This window comes from Haliotis rubra, unplaced genomic scaffold (genome assembly GCF_003918875.1).
Source record: "Haliotis rubra isolate DU_JTF1 unplaced genomic scaffold, ASM391887v1 Scf575, whole genome shotgun sequence".
NCBI lineage: Eukaryota > Metazoa > Mollusca > Gastropoda > Lepetellida > Haliotidae > Haliotis > Haliotis rubra.
In genome coordinates this window covers 534,375-560,694 of record NW_025767274.1, presented here as the reverse complement: position 1 = coordinate 560,694, position 26,320 = coordinate 534,375, and the positions used below count along the sequence as shown (strand labels likewise).

The window sequence follows — 26,320 nt, the reverse complement described above, 5'->3', positions numbered from 1 at the left end:
ATATGTTTTCAGACATAGAGAAGAACGGAACCAATTCAGTTACCTAATACTGTCGTTATACTATATGTTTCCAGACATAGAGAAGAACGGAACCAATTCAGTTACCTAATACTATCGCTATACTATATGTTTTCAGACATAGAGAAGAACGGAACCAATTCAGTTACCTAATACTGTCGTTATACTATATGTTTCCCGACGCGACATAGAGAAGAACGGAACCAATTCAGTTACCTAATACTAATACTATCGAACCATACTATATGTTTCCAGACATAGAGATAGAAAGAACGGAACCAGTTCACAGTTACCTAATACTATCGTTATACTGTATGCTTTCAGACATAGAGAAGAACGGAACCAATTCACTTACCTAATACTATCGTTATACTATATGCTTTCAGACATAGAGAAGAACGGAACCAATTCACTTACCTAATACTATCGTTATACTATATGTTTTCAGACATAAAGAAGAATGGAACCAATTCAGTTACCTAATACTATTGTTATACTATATGTTTTCAGACATAGAGAAGAACGGAACCAATTCACTTACCTAATACTATCGTTATACTATATGTTTCCAGACATAGAGAAGAACGGAACCAATTCAGTTACCTAATACTGTCGTTATACTATATGTTTTCAGACATAGAGAAGAACGGAACCAATTCAGTTACCTAATACTGTCGTTATACCAGTCTTACAGATAAGATTCTCATGATTACACATAAAATATGAGCCCGACTGTTGGGCTGGTAAGATTTATTTTTTTGCCAGCCCTAAACAGAATTAACCCATCGTAGGCGTTCAGGCGGGCAGTAGTTTCCTACAATGCTAATATTATCGCTGGATTATATTTTTAGGGGTGGCAGCAGATACCTATGCTATAAGTGATATTCCGCATCACACAGAAATAATCAGATGATGGTTTGTTGTTAAAACAATGTTGTCTTTTATATGTCAGTCAGATGTTTTACAGTTGTTAATGTCATTAGTTTCTTAACATTTGTAAACGTCCAGCAACCTAAATCATCCAGGGTTGTGTTCTTACCAGTTTGAGCTCAACTGACTTCACAGGGTACATCAAGTATGGAAACAGTTGACTATCACCATATCAGTCTAACCCAGCCATCAACATGGTTTTTATTGAGGATCAGTGAAAGGATAGTGTTGTTACTTTGTTGTTTACATTGTACCCAGTGTGTGTGTGTGTATGTGTGTGCATGCGTGTGTGCGCGTGTGCGGGGGTGGTGTACTCAAAAGAAGTTCTATAAGTGTCATGCCAAAAGACATTAAAGGGTGTCACTTGTCATACCCTGCCTTGATCTCGACAAGAGGGAAAGAAAGAGAGAGACATTTAAAAATCATATACAAATTCCTTCCAAAATACATGACTAGTTTACTTTTTGGCCATAATACCATGGTCCCTGTACCATCACACACACACAAGACTCAGATAATGTTTCAGTTCCCCACTAATGTGGACTAGGACTATGTCTATTTCCAGGTCATAGATTGATCACCTCTGCATTATGACTGAGAGTAGTTGCTTCTCAATATTCTCTGCTAGTTTGTAGTATGACAGTGATAGATATATCTCCCCTTCACAAGATGTACAGGATGACGTTCACACCTCCATCACTGACACTGTGATATAATAAGAGGAAGTACCAGCCTCCTGGGGTCATCAAGTAACATTTTATTACAGCTATTTTATATCTCATATACCGAACTGAAACAGACCAAACAGAAGGCCTTTATACACATAACACAATACGAACCTTACCATGGCAAGAACATATATTTTTTCATCCCTACCAGTCAGATGTGAATTTTTCTATTTTCACTGCTATTTATAGACTTCTTCAAAATTATGTTTCATGGTAATGTAATTATTATGTAATAAGTAAACAAATTGATATTTATTATGTTACAGTAAAGAGTGTTAAAAAACAAACAACACTGTATTCTGATCCACAATATTTAACAATATCCTCCTTTTCCTTCTCCAGGACCGAATGTACAATAGCCTGATTTTCTTTAGTTGCTGTAAGTTATTAAAACAAGGTTTGCAAATCTAATACAAAAATATATTTCCCCTTAAGACTGGGATTGATCCATATAGTAATAGAGTGGGGTTGATCCATATAGTAATAGACTGGGATTGATCCATATAGTAATAGAGGCCCAAGGCTGTTTTCATATTTCATGTACCACAGCAAAGTCTGTATGTCTGGGCCAGTGAATACATACAGTATTATGTTTCTGGAACCGTTCTGTTCTTGGAGCAATGATCCCTGATAGTAGTCCAAATGTCATATGTTATTAGTCTTGTTAGTCAAATGACGATGTGGAAAGGGCACCTGCACCTCTGTGTTGTTTCCATCCATCTTGAGATGAGACGTAGTTGACAGATGATGTGATTATTGTGGAGGCTCTATCCTAACAATCTGCCCTGTAATGCTGACTTATAGTAGGATCAGGACTTACCATGGAATATTGACATCCATGGTACACAGAATTAACCATGGACTCTGACAATTGATGACTATGGAAGTTCATTATAGTTACAGGACTGTGGGGTAGCCTGATGGTTAGAGTGTCGGCTTGTCACACTAAAGATCCAGGTTTGATTCCCCACATGGTACAATGTGTTAAGCCCATTCCTGGTGTCCCCCGCCATGATATTGCTGGAATAATTGCAACAAGCAGCATAAAATCATGCTCACTCACTCACTCACTCATAATAGTTACCCCATAGTAATGTCAGCTATGAGATAAATGGTACTGCTCTCCAAAGCTTTGAAATATTTTTGCAGATTTGTTTTGAAGTCCTGATACAATCAGTTCAATTCAATAATACAAAATTAAAAAAGTTAAATAGTTTCTGAATGTTAACCTCATTTTGAAATTAATTTGGGTTGTTTAATTACTAATATTCAAAAGTGACAATAAATTAATGATTAAGTTTCAAATATGACATGTCTGCTGAATGAATTGTTTTCCCTAGTAGTAATGTATGATCATCAGCAGTTACTTAATAATGGCCCTGTGGAGATTTGGGGTTAGAATATGTCCCTAATAACCTATTCCTGCTTTTAAATGGCCCAGCAACATGTCATATTCATCAGTCACATGCCTCAGGTAGCCTTGTATTTAAAGCATTCGCTCAACACACTGAAGCCCTGTAGACCCGGGTTTGACTTTCCACATGGGTACAATATGTGAAGCTCAGTTTATTTCAATACCTCTATGAATACCTCTATAAACCAATCACTGGGTTGTCTGGTCCACACTTGATTCCATAACAGCAGCTGTGATATAGCTGGAATATTGCTGAGTGGAATGTTACGATAATCAAACGGACAAAGTCAATGAAGTGTTTTGTAACTATAATAGAGTCATAGAGGTTTACAAATTAACAAACTGGTTTGTGCAAACTCCACCCCTTATCAGTATTTGCCAACCTCTGTAGGTATTGTATCCATAGCAGCTCAGATAAACACGACAAAAAGCACTATTTTGATTCCAATATCTACACAAATAGGAGAAAAAGAGTGACAAGTTGTGAAGGCAATGCAGGGTGTGTAATTTGTGATAATGACTGCCCCAGCTTAATAATACACCGAATCCTGGTAAACTACCCTGACTCGTACAAGACAAAGTGTTGCATTAACGCGTACCAGTTAGTGAAATAAATGAGTGTCTTTGTTATCTTATTGGGAAAATTCAATTTTCTGATAGAGGGCTTGCCGTCATAATGTCTAGCGAAAAACTGCTGATATTTCTCTATTTCTCTAGACAGATTGATTTGGGGAGCATATACGCACAACCCCCTTCTCAATCAATATGCCATTCGGTCCTAATGTCAAATGAAAATTACATCCGAGAAAGAGAGGATCTTAGCAGTGGTAGAAACAAGCTTAGGCTTCCTGATTACTCTGCTACCTTTTTCAGCCCGGCGCGGCGTTACAAATCAGCATCGAATTATGGAAATTTGACAGAGCATTTTGCGGGATTACCCAATTAAGTTTCTTGGATCTAATGACAGTCTTGCCTGTCTGCTTTACTCGTAGTCGCCTGTCCGAAGATAGCTCTTGTTTTATTGGCCACTAGTGTGGAAATTCAGTATCCAGACAGAGATAATACCTGGCAATTGAAGAAAATTTGATTTGCTGTCGATTTACAGACTGTGCCATAATTCCCCATCTTTAAGGAGCAATAAAACTGTTTTGCCCGACATTGAGATTTCCACATTTGAGACAAAGCTAGACTCGTGGAGCATATGACTACTGTCTGTTCTGTTAGATAACTCATGGAAAGAAGTCGTTTGAATAGGGAAGAAAATCTGAAATCACGATACGGTTGTTCTTTACTTACGTGGACTGAGACACTTTGTGAATATATTTCTGTCAATTCTCCTGACACAAATAAGCTATTCTTGATTCTTTTAAAGGATTATGTTCAAAAACTTTCTATTCAATACACCAAATCAAGATTATTATACAGTACATTTCCAACTTCAATCAGATGTTGGCAGTGAAAACTTGATAGGGATGGTACTATTCTGAGAGGTTGTTCAGATTCACAAATCTTCAGATTCACACATCATGGGTACTTGGTGAAATGGGGTTTAACTTCACTATCAAGATTAGTGCACTGACATCATGATGTTTGCACACATGCGTGCACGTGTGACTGCTTGTTTTAGTCCAGTTTATTGTTACTCAGACACAGTATAGTGACTCCAAGCCAAACAGTCCTTGTTTTAGATCCTAAAAGTCAGGGTAACAGGCACCCATCTTTTAACATTCTTCAACGCAGCTGGGAATTGAGCCAAAGACGTCCTGAGCAAACAATCCAACCACTATGGACAGCGGTGGGGTAGCCTAGTGGTTAAAGCATTCGCCCATCACGCCGAAGACCCAGGTTTGATACCCCACATGGGTACAATGTGTGAAACCCATTTCTGGTGTCCCCTGCCGTGATATTGCTGGAATTTTGCTAAAAGCGGCATAAAACCCAACTCACTCACTATTGAAAGTGGTAGGGTAGCCTAGTGGTTAAATTGTTTGTTCATCACACCAAAGGCCTTGGTTCAGTTCCCCACATGGGTACAATGTGTGAAGCCCATGTCTGGTGTTCCCATCATGATATTGCTGGAATACTGCTAAAAGTGGTGTAAAACCATACCTACTCACTCACTCACTGGACCATGGAGGCAGTTCATGGATACTAAGCAGTGTCATGATAACTGAGATTCCACAGTGTGTATGTTCACAAGTGTGTTTGCTGGTGTACTGAAATGACATCTGTATATAATGAACATTTCAAAACTGTGTACACCTACAATATAGAACAATTTTTCTGGATAACAACTTCTTTATTTCGGGAGTGCAACGTTTCGATACAGATTTTTGTACCGTTGTCAAGCAGTGACTTGACAACCGTACAAGAATCTGTATCGAAACGTCGCACTCACGAAATAAAGAAGTTGTTATCCATAAAAATTGTTCTATATTGTACGTCTCAACTTCTAAAATGCCACTCCAACAAGTTGTGTACACATAGCAGTGATGTGACAGTTGTCCGGTGCTACACTTGTAGCAAGGGTAACTAGTATTCAAATGAACTCTTACCATCCATGCAAGGTGCTTTTTCTGGAGCAGATATCTGTCGCCACACTTTGCACATGGATAGGTCTATCGGTGAACTAGTGCTTTTTGATAGTTGATTAGGTTTAGAAAAATATTTTTCAAGTTTCAATGTCCAACTTTACGCTTCTGGAGAAAATCTTAAAAAGCATGAAATATTTTTATAATCAACTTTGCACATGGATAGGTTTAGTGATGAGTTTATGTAATTAAGAATGTTTGCACAAGTATTTTTATCCCCCGCCACACGTGACGTACGAAATGGAATATCTTAAGAACCTTTAACTAGATTCTTTTCATATTTGGTACCTAGGTTCATCACAGTATGCGAAGGGTCCCAGTCAGGCTTAGTGACCTTGACCTTCATTTCAAGGTAATAAGGAGACTTAAACGTTTTACCCTTGTCAGCAAGATATCTCAAGAACCGTACTCTGTATTTCCTTCATATTCAACACCAAGATTCATCTCGGGAAGGTGCAGGGCTCAGATGATTTTGGTGATCTTCACATAATGTTCAAGGTCACAGCGACACTTTGAAGATTTCAGCATGTTAACCTGCGTGTTAAGCTTGTCAGTGAGATACCTCAAGAACCGTTCTCTGTATTTCCTTCATATTCAACACCAAGCTTCATCTAGGGAAGGCGCAGGGCCCAGATGATTTTGGTGATCTTCACGTAAGTTTCAAGGTCATGGTGATGTTTTGAAAATTTCAGCATTGTCAGCAAGATATATATCTCAAGAACGGTTCACTGGATTTTCTTCATAGACTTTCAAGACTTCTCTTGAATGTTTTTTAATACTCCATGCCAACAAGTTTCATGTATTTATTTATGTATTTATAATTGTGGGGATATTGATGCCATTGTCTTCTTGCCTTCAGTTCACTGTAGCCATTTCTGTTTTCCTTGTTACATATTCCTACTGAAATATTGAAATACTGTGTTTATATTGCAGCCACATGGGTTGGAGGGGCGTACATCAATGGTACAGCTGAGATCATCGTCAGGGATGGGCTGGTTTGGTGTCAAGCACCCTTTGGATATGCCCTCAGTCTCATCTTTGGTAAGCACATACAATATATAAGATTTTGTACACTAGATAATTTTCAGTAAGGCCAGACCAATTTTATTTCTTGTTTTACGGATCTGCCGGTCGTATTTTGTCAAGAATAAGGAAAAAATAAAAATTAATTTTCCCCACTCAAAAAATAAAATTTTAATATTTTTATTTGCCAAAAATGTAAATGTTCAAGAAAATGTTTTTAGATTGTTTTTTGCCCCATATGCACTTCATAGAATTGCCCAAAGTAAAATACTTTAGTATTTTAAAGGAATATTACTTTGACTGGTGATTTTTATTTTTATTTTTTCCTTCCTGCCTTTAGGTTTTCTGAGGACAAAAATCCATAAAACAAGAAATGAAATTGGTGTGGCCTAATTTCTTGTGTTTCTTGTAACTCCTACAGTATCATTAGATGATGTGACTCATGTTATTGCAGTCATTTCACAATGAATGCATACAATTAAGCCATGCCCACTGAAGCAAACTACTTCTTACAACTACGTACCCTCTTGCTGTAGGTTTTGGATACATAAGAAACATTTTTGCTTATCACATGAGCAACTCTAAAACATGTCACTCACTTTTATAAGATATTTGAGCTTAATAAAACCCATCATCATCTGGATATATACAATGTGTGTGTGACACCACACCTTTCATTATAGCATGAGTAATCACAATAAACATGGCCATCCCATAACATGCACAAAATGTTGAAGAATGCCAGTTACAGTGGAGAGAAATCCAGCACACCTGTATCAATTTGCACAGGACTACTTAACAAAATTCATGCATATTCATTTTCCAAATGACCCTTTGAGGCCGACAGCCTAGAAGAAATGGAACAGCAAATGAATAGGTTTGCTTGCCAAGGTTTCACAAAATTCATGTCTGCAGGTTTCATGCCTGCAGGTTTCATTCCTAAATTACATTTTTCCTCCTGTGTCTTCCCTGTCTCCGGGAACTGATGTTTGAGTATAGGTGTTACTGACCATGTCAATCAAAACAGCCGCCTTTGCCTTGGCAGTTGTCTCCCTAAGTTTTGATTATTAGATATTTGTTTTTGTTGTGAAAAAGCTTTCTTAATTCATATTTATTGCAGCAGAACAAAACAATCTTTGAAAAGGGGATTTGTAAATCAATGATTCAAGTTGTCTTCAGATGGTTGTGACTGTCATTCCACCGACATGCAAGCTTACTTTTATTACAGGCGGATTATTCTTCGCCAACAAGATGCGATCAGAGGGCTATGTGACCATGCTGGATCCTTTCCAGTACAAATATGGGGAGAGGATGGGAGGGCTGTTGTACCTCCCAGCCCTGCTGGGAGAAGTCTTCTGGACAGCTGCTATCCTCTCAGCCCTGGGTAAATAATCATTGTTGTCAAGAATATATCATCTCTCAGATCTGGGTAACTACTCATTATTCTCAAGAACATAGCATCTGTCTGTCCGCTCTAGGTAACTACTCATTGTTCTCAAGAACATAGCATCTGTCAGCTCAGGGTAACTACTCATTGTTCTCAAGAATATAGCATCTGTCTGTCCGCTCCAGGTAACTACTCATTGCTCTCAAGAACATAGCATCTCTCAGTTCTGGATAACTACTCATTGTTCTCAAGAACATAGCATCTGTCTGTCCGCTCTAGGTAACTACTCATTGTTCTCAAGAACATAGCATCAGTCTGTCCGCTCTAGGTAACTACTCATTGTTCTCAAGAACATAGCATCAGTCTGTCCGCTCTAGGTAACTACTCATTGTTCTCAAGAACATAGCATCTGTCTGTCTGCTCTAGGTAACTACTCATTGCTCTCAAGAATATATCATCTCTCAGATCTTGGTAACTACTCATTGTTCTCAAGAACATAGCATCTGTCTGTCCGCTCTAGGTAACTACTCATTGTTCTCAAGAACATAGCATCTGTCTGTCCGCTCTAGGTAACTACTCATTGTTCTCAAGATCATAGCATCTGTCTGTCCGCTCTAGGTAACTACTCATTGTTCTCAAGAATATATCATCTTTCATTGTTCTCAAGAACATCGGTAACTACTCATTGTTCTCAAGAACTCTGTCTGTCATTGTTCTCAAGAACATAGCATCTGTCTGCAGGTCTGTCTGTCGGTTCTCTCTAGGTAACTACTCATTGTTCTCAAGAACATAGCATCTGTCTGTCCGCTCCTAGGTAACTCTTCTCAAGTCATCTTTCAGATCTGGGTCTACTCATTGTTCTCAAGAACATAGGCTAGGTAACTACTCATTGTTCTCAAGAACATAGCATCTGCCTGTCTCAGCTCTAGGTAACTACTCATTGTTCTCAAGAACATAGCATCTGTTGTCTCTCTCAAGAACATAGCATCTGTCTGTCCGCTCTAGGTAACTACTCATTGTTCTCGAGAACATAGCATCTCTCAGTTCTGGATAACTACTCACTGTTCTCAAGAACATAGCATCTGTCTGTCCGCTCTAGGTAACTACTCATTGTTCTCAAGAACATAGCATCTCTCAGTTCTGGATAACTACTCACTGTTCTCAAGAACATAGCATCTGTCTATCCGCTCCAGGTAACTACTCATTGTTCTCAAGAACATAGCTTCTCTCAGTTCTGGATAACTACTCACTGTTCTCAAGAACATAGCATCTGTCTGTCCACTCTAGGTAACTACTCATTGTTCTCAAGAACATAGCATCTGTCTGTCCGCTCTAGGTAACTACTCATTGTTCTCAAGATCTGTCAGATCTGAGTAACTATTGTTCTCATGAATACAGGATCTCTCAGCTTTGGGTAAAAACTCAGTGTTCTCACGAATGTATAATCTCTCAGCTCTGGTAACAAAACACTTTTATCATGAGTACAAAGTCTGTAAATTCCTACTCTGTGTTTGGTAACAACAATGCTATTATCATAACAACATGCTATTATCATGAATATATCATCTCAGTGTAGGAATTTCTATATTTTGGAAATCAAGGGGCAATGTCCTAGAAGAAGAGAACTTATTTCTCAGTCAAAAAACAGGTCCATGGTCTGTTACTATACTTTATAAAATGTTAGAAACGGTCGACTCATTTATTTTATTTTTGTATTTGATCATGTATCATATGTAAACTCTTTCTTGCAAAGTGGTTCCTTGGATTTTCTTACGTTTGGATTACACAGGAATGTGGGAATATAGAAACGTTTATAAGTGAATTTAGACAAAGATGTCAAGATATTGAAATTCAAAATTGGCACTCTAGGATAACATCATCTTTTCTAAAAGACTATGGAGCAATCAAGTCCGCCCTCGAACTTGAAAAATACATAATGGAACTTTATCATAACAAGGACCTTATACGCATTTTTTGCAAATTCCGCTGTTTAAGCCATTCAACAACAACGTTATAATAATAATATATATTCCAATGTATTGATATGTGACAAATGTGATTTTAATGTTACACAGGATGAATTTATTTTTTTACTTGTGTGTCCATTCTATTCTGTACAAAGAAAACTGTACTTACCTAGTTATTACCATTACGTTCCCATCAAGATTAAATTTTAAACAACTTTTAACAACAACAAATGCACATCGATTGAAGTGAATAGCATTATTTCTAAAGCGTAACTTGCCTGTATGAAAATGAACTAATTACATTGTTTTTGTCTGTCCATCCGCACAATATTGTTCTTATATGTTTGTACTCTTGGCCATGTGGCCTCAAATACTGAATAAACTTCTTCTTCTTCTTCCTTGCAGTCCTGATAAGATATATAAAACTGCATGTTTTCAGGTGCCACTCTGTCCGTAATCGTGGACCTGGACACAACGACGGCCATCATCGTGTCGTCTTGTATCGCCCTCTTTTACACTCTCATAGGGGGTTTGTACTCTGTAGCGTACACTGATGTCGTACAGCTCTTCTGCATTTTCCTGGGATTGGTAAGTCATGCATCTCAGACTCTACTCAGTCATAAATATGAAAGATTAAGAAAGAAGCCAAAATATGTGACCTGTTTTCTTTCCTTCACTATAAGAATGATGATGGTCAGGCTTGGAAGAAAGACTGACAACAATTTGGCCACACCATGGTTTAATATCAGAGACCATATTATAATATGATATGTTCTCTGTTCTGATATATATAATTTTTCATCAACTTATTGCTCAGTGAATATGTATAGGACTCTTTTTGACTTGTGAATATTTTTCATTCTCAGTGGATCAGCATTCCATTTGCAATGACCAATGAAGCTGTACACCCAATCACTGTGAATGCTACAGAGAACTGGATCAACTCTCTGGAACCCAAGAGTACTGGGATGTACATTGACAGTATGCTGCTTCTCATTTTTGGAGGCATTCCATGGCAGGTGGGTGCTTTCAGTCTTTTGTTAGCTCTGTTACTTGTACAATCACATCAAAGTTTCCATACAGGCAGAGAATCTGTTACTCTTAACATTGTATCTAGGCTTCATCACAGGCAGAGAATCTGTTACTCTTAACATTGAATCTAGGCTTCCTCAGGGGCAGAGGATCTGTTACTCTTAACATTGTATCTAAGCTTCATCACAGGCAGAGAATCTGTTTCTCTTAACATTGAATCTAGGCTTCATCACAGGCAGAGAATCTATTACTCTTAACATTGAACCTAGGCTTCACCACAGGCAGAGAATCTGTTACTCTTAACATTGAACCTAGCTTCACCACAGGCAGAGAATCTGTTACTCTTAACATTGAACCTAGGCTTCATCACAGGCAGAGAATCTGTTACTCTTAACATTGAATCTAGGCTTCATCACAGGCAGAGAATCTGTTACTCTTAACATTGAATCTAGGCTTCATCACAGGCAGAGAATCTGTTACTCTTAACATTGAATCTAGGCTTCATCACAGGCAGAGAATCTGTTACTCTTAACATAACATTGAACCTAGGCTTCATCACAGGCAGAGAATCTGTTACTCTTAACATTGAATCTAGGCTTCATCACAGGCAGAGAATCTGTTACTCTTAACATTGTATCTAGGCTTCATCACAGGCAGAGAATCTGTTACTCTTAACATTGTATCTAGGCTTCATCACAGGCAGAGAATCTGTTACTCTTAACATTGAACCTAGGCTTCATCACAGGCAGAGAATCTGTTACTCTTAACATTGAATCTAGGCTTCACCACAGGCAGAGAATCTGTTACTCTTAACATTGAATCTAGGCTTCATCACAGGCAGAGAATCTGTTACTCTTAACATTGTATCTAGGCTTCATCACAGGCAGAGAATCTGTTACTCTTAACATTGAATCTAGGCTTCATCACAGGCAGAGAATCTGTTACTCTTAACATTGTATCTAGGCTTCATCACAGGCAGAGAATCTGTTACTCTTAACATTGTATCTAGGCTTCATCACAGGCAGAGAATCTGTTACTCTTAACATTGTATCTAGGCTTCATCACAGGCAGAGAGAATCTGTTACTCTTAACATTGAACCTAGGCTTCATCACAGGCAGAGAATCTGTTACTCTTAACATTGAATCTAGGCTTCATCACAGGCAGAGAATCTGTTACTCTTAACATTGTATCTAGGCTTCATCACAGGCAGAGAATCTGTTACTCTTAACATTGAATCTAGGCTTCACCACAGGCAGAGAATCTGTTACTCTTAACATTGAATCTAGGCTTCATCACAGGCAGAGAATCTGTTACTCTTAACATTGTATCTAGGCTTCATCACAGGCAGAGAATCTGTTACTCTTAACATTGAATCTAGGTTTCATCACAGGCAGAGAATCTGTTACTCTTAACATTGAATCTAGGCTTCATCACAGGCAGAGAATCTGTTACTCTTAACATTGAATCTAGGCTTCACCACAGGCACAGAATCTGTTACTCTTAACATTGAATCTAGGCTTCATCACAGGCAGAGAATCTGTTACTCTTAACATTGAATCTACCGGTACGCTTCATCACTGGCAGAGAATCTGTTACTCTTAACATTGAATCTAGGCTTCATCACTGGCAGAGTATATGTTACAGCTAGCATGTTATCTAGATTTCACCATGGACACAGAATGTGTTACTCCCAGCATTGCATCCAGACAATGCATCTAGGCAATGTTATGATCATAAAAATATTACTTCCAGTCATGGCAAGTCTCCATTTTGCTAGTGATAAATGCCATTTCGCTTTGATCACTTGATAACTATGTTTGTAAATGTCAACAACCAGGTGACGATATTTGGACTCTATTGTGCAATGTATGCACCTTACTAGCATGAACTGAAAGAAAATCATGTAGACGTAACATTCAAAGCACTTTTGCCCAAGTTCAATGAAAAATACAACCGGTAACCACAGAGACTTTGATTCACCCCATATATGCTTCCTCAGAATGTACAGATATTGGACAATTGTGTTCAAACTTTGATGCAATCACTACCAGAGTGCTGGGGGTGTAGTAGTGATAATGATGATGTTTCTGCTGCAGGTATACTTCCAGCGAGTGTTGTCCTCCAAGTCAGCCTTCAACGCCCAGATCTTGTCCTACATAGCTGCTTTTGGCTGTGTCATCATGGCCCTCCCAGCTGTGCTGTTTGGGGCAGTTGCAGCTTCTACAGGTAAGACTAAACAGAAGGACAAGTTCGGACATTATCAGTTACAAAGAAATCATAATCAAATATCTGATCTCTCTGCTACTGAGTGTAGCTAACTTACACACAAGACAATGGTTTCTTACTGTTTCCAATCTGCAAAGGCTAAAAGAATGATATTGAATGGTACATGGAATCACATCTCACCTGATATGAGCAAGCATTTGAGTTTTAACTTTTATTGGCTCATGTTGATATATATTTCATGTTAAAAGACTCTGAGGTGAGATTTCATACCCCAACCATTTCGTTTGTAATATTTTGTTGAATGTTGTGTAACCATGGTAACTGTATGTATAATTCCATAATTATTTGATTAAACAATATGTACATAGTGGAGTCAGGTACCAGACACCATGACCCAGTCATCAGTATCATTGTCTGTTCTTAATGAGACACTCAGCAAACTCCCAGCTATGTGACAGCAGTCTGTACATAAGTCTGGCCCAGACAATCCAATTCAGTGATGGAGTGAGTGAGTGAGTTTAGTTTTACGTCGCTCTTAGTAATATTCCAGCAATATCACGGCAGGGAACACCAGAAATGGGCTTCACACATTGTACCCATGTGGGGAATCGAACCCAGGTCTTTGACGTGATGAGCAAATGCTTTAACTGCTAGGCTACCCCACCGCCCACACAGTGACTATGCAATTGGGATATGATCACATGCATCCATCAGAATGTAGGAAGACAGACTTTTCTTTCTTTTCTTGTTTTGCAAAGCTGAGTTCAGTTTCTCTATCTCTGAATGTAATGTTGGGATTAAAAATATTTGTACAACCAGCTAAATGGGTTTTTTTCAGACTGGAACCGTACATCCTACGATGGCCCTATTCCTATCCCATCTGAAAAGCTAAACTTGATCCTCCCAATGTGCCTGCAGTTCCTGTGCCCGGACTTTGTGTCATTTGTGGGCCTGGGTGCTGTGTCTGCTGCCGTCATGTCCTCAGCAGACTCCTCCATCTTGTCAGCCAGCTCCATGTTCTCCCGCAACATCTACAAGTGTATCTTCCGACAGAAGGTCAGTACAGAGAGGCAATGGAGGGAACTGACTCTTGGCTACACAGGAAATATGCCAATTAAAATGAGTGGATACACTAGCAGATAAACTTTAACATACATGAAAACTGAATACTACCCACATGAGACAAACTGATGAAATTTTGTTTAATAATATTAATAATAATAATGATAATGATAGTGGGTATAACTACGCTTGTATCCGTACGTTCAATGCATGCTCAAGGTGCTACAGAAAGGGTAAATATATGTACAATGTATAGATGAGATTACAAACAGTTGGAGTTAAATAAGGAAGAAAGGATCTACCTTTGAGGTTAGGAGGTATTTACATCGGGGTTACATCCAATAAAAAGAGTTTTTCTAGGGTTTTACAGTAAATATCAATAAATAATAGCATGATATGTTTACTGTGAGAAGTAGCGCTATCATATATGAGATGAAATATTAGACAAATTGTGCCAGTTAAAAGATACGGGCCAGTAAGTATTCCATTGCATATCTGTTTGCAATATCTTGAAAACAAATATGAAATAGAAAGTACAAAAGGAAATTAGAAGCAGTGGTAGATAGGATATCTGAAATATCCACAATCTATCTATCTATGCCCATCACTCAGTCATTTTTGTTCATATTGAAAGAAATTTGCTACATCTGTTGTCGAAAGTGGGGCTTATCATATAGGAGCTCTTTTGGGGGGAAATCATTAGATTTTAGTATTAGTTTTTCTTCCTCAGTTAATCTCTACAGAAACATTTCGTTATCTATGGTGAGAGAACATTTTCAAAGTTTATCTGAAAAGATGTGACCATTCAAAGGTTTTACAACATATCCAGGGGAGTTCCAGTGCCATGTTTCCATATATTTCTATTATCAAACTGTTTCCTAACTCATGTCAAGTTATTTACAATGTGTATTTGTATATTCTAATTAGTTAGCAGTATAACAATATACCCACCTGAACTAAAAGAATTTCATCCTCCAGCTGTGTTTCATCTTGATGCTTCTTCCTTCCAGGCTTCTGAAAAAGAGATCTTGTGGGTGATGAGATTGGCCATCTTTGGCGTGGGAGTCTTGTCCACAGTGATGGCCATCCTGGTCACCTCTATCTATGAACTGTGGTACCTCTGTGCTGACCTTGTCTACGTTGTTCTCTTCCCTCAACTCATCTGCGTCATATACGTCAAATTCAGCAACACATATGGCTCCCTCGCTGGCTATATCCTCGGACTGTTCTTCCGTCTTGCTGGGGGCGAAACAGCCATTGGTGTACAGCCATTGATCAAATATCCTGGCTTTGACTACGAGGAAAATGCACAACTGTTCCCCTTCAAGACTCTATCCATGCTAATTACCTTAATTACAATAGTGTCTGTTTCATACCCTCTCAAGTATGCATTTGAGACTGGCATCTTCCCACGAAGATACGATGTATTCATGTGTATTGTTAATATACCTGATGAAAGTATTGCCCTAGCAGCCCGAGATGGTCCCGGTGAAATGACATCAATCATAGACTCTTACAAAGACATCAATGGCAAAATTAACCCGGCCCTAAAATTCTCTCAAGATGATCTTATAGGTGAAGTGAATGCTTCTGATGTGATTCATCCACCCCCGGAGAAGCTGGCACAGTAATATGGTAGGACAATGTGTACTCGGATATCTTGAGCAATGCGAACATCATTATGTAGTTAATCAGATACCGGGTAAAACTATATCTTACCCAAATACGTGGACACTAAATGATTCTGTTATGTGATTGACATTGGAGTTTGGGTATCTAAGTACAGTAATCTTATATCCTGTGTCAGTAGTAATGCTGAAAACTAGATTAGATTGTCCGACACAGTGCTGTCAAGGTGATCACAGCATATATTGGTCAGCCGCTGGGACTCAAGGGAGACAACACATGTTATGTTTCTGCATTGAAGGCACTGGAGTGACTTGTAGCCAATGTAAATATGAAACATCAATGCCAGAGGGTAACCAGTCTCAGTTATCTACCAGAACAGATTCCACTGGGGGTAGAATCCAAAGTATTGGTGAAAATCATATGAATGATGATTTACGGGAACCTGGAATACAGATCTAGTTGGCCCCATAAATGGGATGATGATGCTGTGAAAGCGTAAGACGAATCTACTGTATTGTATCATCAATCCTGAGACCTGTGATGGTGCTTCTAAATGGAATATGTTGTTATCAAAGGATTATTGACACTTAAGGTTGAGGTACAACCCCACAATGTACTACATTGGGAATTGTTCATGTGAAGGTGTCTCAATAAATGTGAGGAACTTCACATGCTCTAAAACACATCTCACATGTAAGGATGAATCAGATCATAGATTCTCTACGGAATATGTATGTAACATTTTTGATGTGATGTTGTGTGAAGTCACAGCTACTCTACAGAATAGCACATGGTAATGTGATGGTCTTCAAGGTACACATGTGAAGGAACCACAAGAGCTATTTTTTCCAAAGTGTCAAGGTACCATATTTTCTCTTTGACATGGAATTTGATGATACTGCAATATCTAGGTGCTTCTGGGAATTTAGTTGGACAGGAGCCTCTACTGTTTTTGTGCAGGCATTATGGAGGTACCACAAGGTCAAATATTCTTCAAAGTGTGTGATAGTACCACAGGATCAAAGTTCCATCAAAGAAACAGGAGGTACCACTAGATAAACGTTTCTTCAGGAAAACTGGAGGTACCACAAGATCAAAGTTCCATCAAAGAAACAGGAGGTACCACTAGATAAAGGTTTCTTCAGGAAAACTGGAGGTACCATAAGATCAAAGTTTCATCAAGAAAAACAGATGTACCACAAGATCAACGTTTCTTACAGGAAACTTGAGGAAAAAGAAAGTTCCTTAAAAGAACACTACAAGAAAGGTTTCTTCAAAGGACATGAAGGTTTAAGATAAATTTCTTCGTAGAATATGGAGGAACAACATGATAGCTCTCACGGAACAATCAGGATCAAGACATACGATGTTCCTTTAAGATAATACGGATCATACATTCCAGATCACTGAACCTCCTTTTCCTCACAGATGAGGCTGACTGTTGCAGACGAGATTTTCCATTTTCTACAATTGTCAGCAAAATGTAGTCAGTTCTGTGTTAAATATGCAAGTTAACACGCTTCTGTCGCCAGTTGGATGATGTGATGCTGGCATTAAACTGCCGACATAGTCCGAGATACACACCTAACCATTAGTACTAGAATACAATAGAATGCTTTTCACCAATGTCATAACTTGTACAGATGACAACTACAGTTGATGCAGTGATATAAACAGATATAGATTCCATGTATTTTTCACGCTATGTAAAATGCACATGTGCGAGAGTTAGCGACATATAGTTGCATTTAGATTTGCTAATAGATATATTCTGAATGTTTGTGTGTGCAAACAGAGTATGCTTGTACAGGGTATATCCATTGTTACAGCACACTTAACTGATTGTAGAGTGCATATATGTTGTTTTGGTGATTAACATGACTGTAGCTGACAATCAGGATGACTGTCCTTTAGTCTAAACACATGCATCTATGGTGAAATGTTGCAGCTAGAGCATTTACTTGTCATTTCATAACTGAATTATTTCTTTCAAATTTTATAAACATTTATCAAGATCTGATACACAATAACAAGTAGTATTTGGGTAGACTCATCTTTGACAGCTTATGAGCTTACTGCTAAGTATCATATTATACATTTAGCTGTGTTTTATGTCCCTTGTGTGTGGATTTAGACTAACGGCGGCCAAGGGGTCCATTTCAAAAAGCGATCATATCGCTATGACTGTTGTAAGTCTATGGGAGTTACGATCAAGTTAGCACTACGATCACGTTAAACGGGGCCCTGTACGTGTGAATTGTCCTTTGTTGTCACAACATAAAGCATAAAGAGTTAACATGTTTAGCTTGAGCATTCATAGATTGTGGAACAATTTGTAAATGCATTTTCGATTTTTTGTAATGTTTCATAAAATGGCCACAAAAATTACATTCTGGTTATTTGGGCATGAGGCAAACAATCATGTTGTACAGGTTTATATCTCATTCCGTGCATTTGAGATTGACTTGTGTACAAAAATACATCTTTTTTCTGATTTCAAGTTAAGCTCAGATTTCATTGTGTCAGTACACAAGTATTATTATAAGAATGTTCTGTCCTCGAGAGGTGATACTGGGACCAAGCTAAGCTAATCAGAAAAGCTTCTGGACATGATGACAATGTGTTGAGGCAGTTCTATATTCTGTCTGTATTCTGAAGTCTTGCCCATGACAATGACAATACAAATGTTCAATATACTTGATGCAACCTTAACTAGCTGGTTATAGTGAATACAATGGCACTGTGCTGTTCGTCTCCACTTAGTGGGGCAAGCTAATGCTAAGATGCATGGTATACAGTTAGATTGCTGCCACACATATTCCTTTCTCCTAAACCTCTCTCTCATGGGCACTCACTGTCCTGAGTTGCATGCCTTCAGCATGCTTGGAGCCTATGATGATGGGTTCGAATCCTGCTTCACCCCATTCTGATCTAGGTTTGCCTCCACCATGTCCAGCATGTGGGTTTCGCAAAGTGATACGTCCGAGACCTGCGTCACTTTGATCTTTCTTCTCACATTAAGCTGACACACCGGGATATTAGGGCTACAACAATTCAACCAGACCTCGATTCGATTCAATTTTTGATATTGGACACTTGATTCGATCAATTTTTATTTGATTCTTCATGCATGTAAAAATATCAGATTTCATTTAACTCTCAGACTCAGCTTTTTTAGCGTGAAATCCATCGTCAACTTGGCTGTGTAGAAATAATTTAAGTAGGTATTCAAATATCGAATCAAAATAGTTAAAATGCTTTTTGAAAATCGAAACTTAAGGTGTCAGATTCGATTTTCAATGAATCAAACTGAATTGTTGCAGCCCTACATGATATAACTAGAAAACTAAAGAATTATGACTTTATGGATAACAACTTCTTGTTTATTGCATAGATTGACTTTTCGGTGTAGATTCTTACGCCGTTATCTAGCTAAAAGTGTCTATAATGTCTTCTGAAACTGAGTGTCTCTCTCAGACTGAGCCCTGAAGAGGACTTTCACACTCAATAATTACAAACTGATACACAGTAGAATAAATGTTGCATCCGAGGAGAATCTTGTTTTAGTTTCCAAACAATGTATCTTTGCATATTGTCACCTAACTGTATAGCATGAATGGACATATCATTAACCATGGTGCAAACTCTATAACGATAAACAGTGTATAAAGCAATATTCCTGTAGTTATGTCTAGAGTATTGACTTTTCATTCCAGCCTATTGTGAATGCTTAACACTCGAGAGTTGTATGTTCATTCAGAAAGATTTGTTAAGTCCTCCCATTTCCCACTTTGTCAAAGTCATAGCCTAATGTTGTATCATCGTGCCACTGTATGTATAATCATTAAAGTAAAGGTGCAGGCATTGATTTGTCTGTGTAGAATCAGTCCACGCCCTCATTATTACCTCACAAATATACAAGTATGGATCGCTCAGGTCCAAACTATGGTATTTTTCCTGGTCATGGCATCCTTTAGTTTTCCATTGAAGCAAAAACAAGAAACATGACATCAATATTTTCCTCTTCATTTTTTTTTCCAATCAGTTGAGTTGATCCTGGTGATATCTACATGCTAATGAATTGTAATTAATCAGGATACAGGAAGTTTTCTCTTGAAGAATCAATTTTCATCAATATCACAAATTAGGGAACAACATTTACATCCCACGCTTTTCTGAAGTACAATGTCATGAAAACAACTCATGAAAAGCTGTCCTCATTAAGTTAGGCCTCTAGTCTATAAAAGGTAAATTTAAGAGGATATTTCAAAAATTAAAAACAAAAAGCATTCATTGGAAAATACAAGATTGACAATATAGTTATTATGTAAGTATTGACCTGGTCCAGAGTCAACCTTTAATCATTGTCTCTTATGCATCACCCACTTATGTAAGTGTTATTAGCTTGAAAGTTGGGAGGTAAACAGAGGTAGGCTTCTGATCCAACAAGTACCAATGTTGATAAATTAACTGAGCATTTTTTCATTTGCAAAGGGAATCAGGGAGGGTAACCAAAATTTATAAATCTCAAGACAAGGATAACAAAAAAATGAAACAGATATTTGGGGAGGGTTATGAAAAGAGACAAACATTTTAAAATAGACTATAAAATGCTTTTGCAATTTGTTTTTACATGGAGGATCATGAAAAATATCTACAAGGATATGTGGAAGGTCACATTACCTACCATATGACAAACCTGAGGGGAGGGTAAATATTTTCAATACATCAGAAAACCTCTGACCCACCTCCCTGTATGTAATAAATGACCATTCCCACAGTTTCATAAATTTTTCCACTCATGCAAAAAACAAAACAAAATGCCAAGGAAACCATGATCCAAGAAATAAAAGGATACAGCCATGTCATTCCAAAACAGACCTTTTCCAGATTCTCAAATATACTGAGGGTAATAAATAAGGGGACACATGAAAGATCAAGTGCTCCTATGTTTTCTTCCAGGTTTCTTGTCAAGCTTTCAATTGAACTGTGGGTGAAAATCTGAGAAAAAAACAGGAACACTGTGATCAGGTGATGTTCCCTTATTTCTTTCCCTTAGTATAGTTTCAAGATGGCACATTGCAGAGAAGCGTTAAACAGTATATTTCATCTTAGTAAAGTCTGCTAGTTCTGGAATGTTGTCTGGGTGATATGCCTCGTGAGGGAGATATAGCCTTGTATTTAATTCATCCAGTCTAAAACAGATATCAGTCTACCATTTCATATTTGTTTTCCGTGTTGGGACTGATTTTATTGGTGTGATCATTGTTGACCTACACTCCATGTGATTTCTTTTGTAAATGGAATGTACATTTTACGAGTCTATTTTAGCAAGAATTTTAGAATAATATTTACATGTATATGTGAAATGAAAGAATAGTATTCAAATGTGAATTGTTATTTTTACGTGAACCGGTTGTTATACAAGGATGTTGTCTGTTGTTACAAGCTGTGTGTTGAAGTTGAATTTATCATACTCATTCTGTTTGTAGACAGCCTTCACTGGTGCTGTGTTGGATTTCAAAGCTATATGGGCCAAGCTGGGCAGATATATATTTCATATGTGAAACAGGGATATTGTCTGGGTGTAATAAGAAAAACTGTAACTACTAGATCATTTAATGTCAGGAAATATAAGTAGGCAAACTAATACATTTCATAACATATGTTCATTTGGAATTACACTTCTGAGTAAAGTACTGATTCTAGTACTTTTTTTTAGGGTAGGGTAACATCCGGGATTCAAACCCACACTCTTCAGAGTTAACCACCTAATCACCAGCAACCTAATCACAATATCTGATAAAAGTTGTTTTAGGAGTTGAATCAAACTTGCTGGGGTTGTTATTTTCCCAGGGCTTAGTCCCCGTTTAACACTGGTGAATGTGTGCCATCAGGCTGTATGAAGCTGGATGAAAGTAGAGATGAGACCACAGTATGGTATCTATCACAATGAAAAGGATATTTGATGAGAGAATTGTTTGTACAGTGAAGCCCTATGGTAATATTGATGGGTTTAAACGCTGCGGTCCTACTATCTCACAGCATTAGTGGTTCTTACTTGTAAACAAGGCTTAGAGAGGAATAGAAATATTGTAATCTGTAGTAATGGTTTTGCGAATAAGTTTAATTTTTGAAGAAAGCTGCTAGATTGTCACATATATTGTTAAGTTTATCTAGCACATGTTACTACACAGGCTTGAAATTGCATTTGCAATATAGATCATATATGTTGTGCGGTTATAGTTTCTGAATGTCAGATTCATTAATAATAATAATAATAGTGCCTATTTATAGTGCGCACAAATCCACGCTCGTAAGCATGCTCATGGCGCTACAATTAAAACAATATGTACAGTAAGAGTGAACTGTTTATGAGTCATAGAACTGAATGAAAAGGTGCGTTTTGAGGTGGCTTTTAAAGGAGTCCAGAGTTGGTGCGAGCTTCAGGTCAAAGGGTAAAGAGTTCCACAAGACCGCGGCAGTGTGTGAGAAGGATCTGTGACCGAAGGTCTTAAGCTTGTAGGGAGGTACTGTCAGGAGATTCTGCTGTTGTGACCGCAGTTCACGGGCTGGAACATACAGAGTTATGAGTTCAGATATGTAAGGAGGAGACTGACCATGAAGTGATTTATATGTGAGACAAAGTATCTTGAACTGTATTCTGGCCCTGTTTAAGCACCGGCGTGATGTGAGTCTGGTTAGAAGAACGGTTTATTATCCTTGCGGCAGTATTTTGGACCTTCTGTAGCTTGTCCAGTAGAAAATCACTGAGGCCAGAGTAGAGGCTGTTGCAGTAGTCCAGTCTACTGAGAATAAGGGACAGTTTATATAATTTTGAAATCAACCAGTGCACGTATGATCAGTATAAAATGCACAACAGGAACTCAAATGCTGCCTTTCTTTATCTATGTGTGCAAGTTGTGATCGTGGCTTTTGTGGAATATTTTTGTAGTATATGCATAACCATATTTACTGATTGAAGTCTTAAGTGTTGAGGCCTGAAGACTGTTGAACATCTGAGGGTCTGTATATGCTGAATGCTACTGGGAGATAGTTCTTATCTTGGACTAGCCAAGAGGCAAGCAGAATGAGTATCATAAACACACTGCATATATATGTAAAGTCATCAAGTGATTTTATCAATGTTTCACGATTATCATGCCTGTGATATCAACATAGTATACAAGAATGATAGTGTAATATTATGAAGGCTACAATTGCGTATTTTCATTAGATTTTTGCAGTATCATTATCTAGAAAGACAACTCCATGATATGTAGATTTACAGGTGTTAAACATCAGTTCCAGCCATTGGTCATCAATTTCAACAAAGATGTCTTCTGGACAGTAGTAAGGTGACACTAACTTTTACCATGCTCAATGTCATATCGGTGGATTAGATTTAATACTGATATATAATCCATAAACAAAAACATTTAAATTAATGCCCCCTCATGTGTTGCAGAGATGAGTCGAGGGCTAAAGATTTGAGGACACATTTTGTTATTACATGTCTTACTATCAGGAGAAAGGGAACTTACGTTATAAGATGTTAACCTTTGATCAAAATTCCACTGGGCAATACACACATAAAATTCAATAATAAGCATATGTTTTGTCATTTTGTCAAACAAAGAGTAATTATCTTTCAATTATTTTTTATGGGGAGAGGGGGTTGGGGATATCTGCCAATGTATACTATCCATCAAAAGTTTAGACTCACTAGTGTAAATATAGCCACTTACTCCAGTCAACTGTTCTAAACTAGCTTTTGCAAAATATTCCATACTGTTAAGGGTGCTGTTTACACATGAACTGATGTATTGTAAAACAAATTCATTCGTAACATTGAAAAGATTATTGTAATGAGTTCAAAAAGTGATTAAACTTGTGAAAATTGGTGAATTCTTAACAAAAGTTAACACCAAAACGCAGTTGTTCACATGCACAATATAAGTTGATGCATGATACTCGTGCAATTCACCTGCATAAGGTTTGCAATTGGTCCCCCCAGTGGAGAAATTCATCTTCAATGTAACCATATATGATTGCATAACATATAGTGAGGGCTTTAAATGAGTCTAAACTTTTGATGGGTAGTATAGGATCTGGTTTACTGAAGTCCAGGAAGTGATACTGCATCAATCAAATCATCCTAGTGTTAGTGGAACTAGATGAGTAGATGTGCTGTTTGTGAGTGTAACATAAAGAGGTAGTCCTATAATACACTTGATGTTGACAACATTCACTGGTATAGATGGATTCCTCCACATGTTCATCAACACTTGGGTGAAACTGACTGAGCGGTTTGAGTTTCGTCGGTATGTATTTCAATCTGAAGCTGATTTCTTTAAATCACTCAGACTGAAATAGTCACATAGTATTGGACTGTTGTTTGATGATTTCTATCAAGAACAAATGTGAACGTATAACTTGAGCTCCACTCCACAAAATGTGTTGAGTAAATGAACGTGTGTGTTTCCTGCGGCAAGTTTGTAATGATATCAGCATAAATGTTCCACTAAACTTGAGACATGGAACCCAGGGAATTTGAATGATGCAATGCAAGAGAAAGATTTGTCTCCAGCAAGTGTTCAAGTGTCAAGGTTCAGCTCTATCTATCCTACCATGGTAAACGACTGCACATTTTCCAAAACTCTATTGAGAATTATATTTATGTATAACTGAACTTTGAGAAAGATCAAGAATGAGATCATTTTGAATAAACATGACATGGAGTTTCTAAAATATGAAAGAATACTAAAAAGCTGTTTTAAGTGATACAACAGATGGTAGGTAGAGACAAACTTTGACACTAAGTGTTATCAAGCGAGCACATGGTGCAGTGCATGTTTTGCCATGTATATTGTGTATATATTCAGAGCTTTATCAAACATTCATCAGACAGTAGTGACAAAGATAATCAAAAATACAATAAAAAGATGGCATGTGATACCAGTGTTCTTCATTTTGTTTTAGAACATCATCTGCACCTTTCTTTAGTCCAAGATTGCCGAAATCTGCACAGTACACATTCCAAATCCTCCAGCTGCCATGGCTCTTATTTAACAGTAGCCTGCTGTGATTGCTTTTATGAACATTCAACATCATCCTTCAGTACTTGTCACAGAGTTTATATCCTGAGTACTTGTCATAGTAAACATTCAACATCATCCTGCAGTAATTGTCATAGTAAACATTCAACATCATCCTGCAGTAATTGTCATAGTAAACATTCAACATCATCCTGCAGTAATTGTCATAGTAAACATTCAACATCATCCTGCAGTAATCAACATCATCCTGCAGTAATTGTCATAGTAAACATTCAACATCATCCTGCAGTAATTGTCATAGTAAACATTCAACATCATCCTGCAGTAATTGTCATAGTAAACATTCAACATCATCCTGCAGTAATTGTCATAGTAAACATTCAACATCATCCTGCAGTAATTGTCATAGTAAACATTCAACATCATCCTGCAGTAATTGTCATAGTAAACATTCAACATCATCCTGCAGTAATTGTCATAGTAGACATTCAACATCATCCTGCAGTACTTGTCACAGAGTTCATATCCTGAGTACTTGTCATAGTAAACATTCAACATCATCCTGCAGTAATTGCCATAGTCAACATTAAACATCATCCTGCAGTAATTGTCATAGTAAACATTCAACATCATCCTGCAGTAATTGTCATAGTATTCAAGATCATCCTGCTGTAACTGAGATTGTAAACATTCAACATCATCCTGCTGTAACTGCCATAGTGTTCAACATCATCCTGCTGTAACTGCCATAGTATTCAACATCATCCTGCTGTAACTGCCATAGTATTCAACATCATCCTGCTGTAACTGCCGTAGTATTCAACATCATCCTGCAGTAACTGCCATAGTATTCAACATCATCCTGCAGTAACTGCCATAGTATTCAACATCATCCTGCTGTATCCTGCAGTAACTGCCATAGTATTCAACATCATCCTGCTGTAACTGCCGTAGTATTCAACATCATCCTGCAGTAACTGCCATAGTATTCAACATCATCCTGCTGTAACTGCCATAGTATTCAACATCATCCTGCTGTAACTGCCGTAGTATTCAACATCATCCTGCTGTAACTGCCATAGTATTCAACATCATCCTGCTGTAACTGCCATAGTATTCAACATCATCCTGCTGTAACTGCCGTAGTATTCAACATCATCCTGCTGTAACTGCCATAGTATTCAACATCATCCTGCTGTAACTGCCATAGTATTCAACATCATCCTGCTGTAACTGCCATAGTATTCAACATC

At 37.8% G+C, this 26,320-nt stretch overlaps 1 protein-coding gene across 1 annotated transcript in view; it reads left to right on the top strand.

The window, feature by feature from the left end:
* The window catches only part of LOC124254557 (high-affinity choline transporter 1-like), a 94,086-nt gene extending 69,122 nt beyond the window's left edge, over window positions 1–24,964 (top strand). The window contains exons 3-9 of the mRNA XM_046688381.1: window positions 6,615–6,722; window positions 7,933–8,088; window positions 10,498–10,646; window positions 10,925–11,077; window positions 13,188–13,317; window positions 14,156–14,373; window positions 15,390–24,964. Coding sequence (XP_046544337.1) covers window positions 6,615–6,722; window positions 7,933–8,088; window positions 10,498–10,646; window positions 10,925–11,077; window positions 13,188–13,317; window positions 14,156–14,373; window positions 15,390–16,010 — 1,535 coding nt within the window. The 3' untranslated portion in view covers window positions 16,011–24,964. The remainder of the gene's footprint in view (window positions 1–6,614; window positions 6,723–7,932; window positions 8,089–10,497; window positions 10,647–10,924; window positions 11,078–13,187; window positions 13,318–14,155; window positions 14,374–15,389) is intronic.
* Window positions 24,965–26,320: the final 1,356 nt, after the last annotated feature.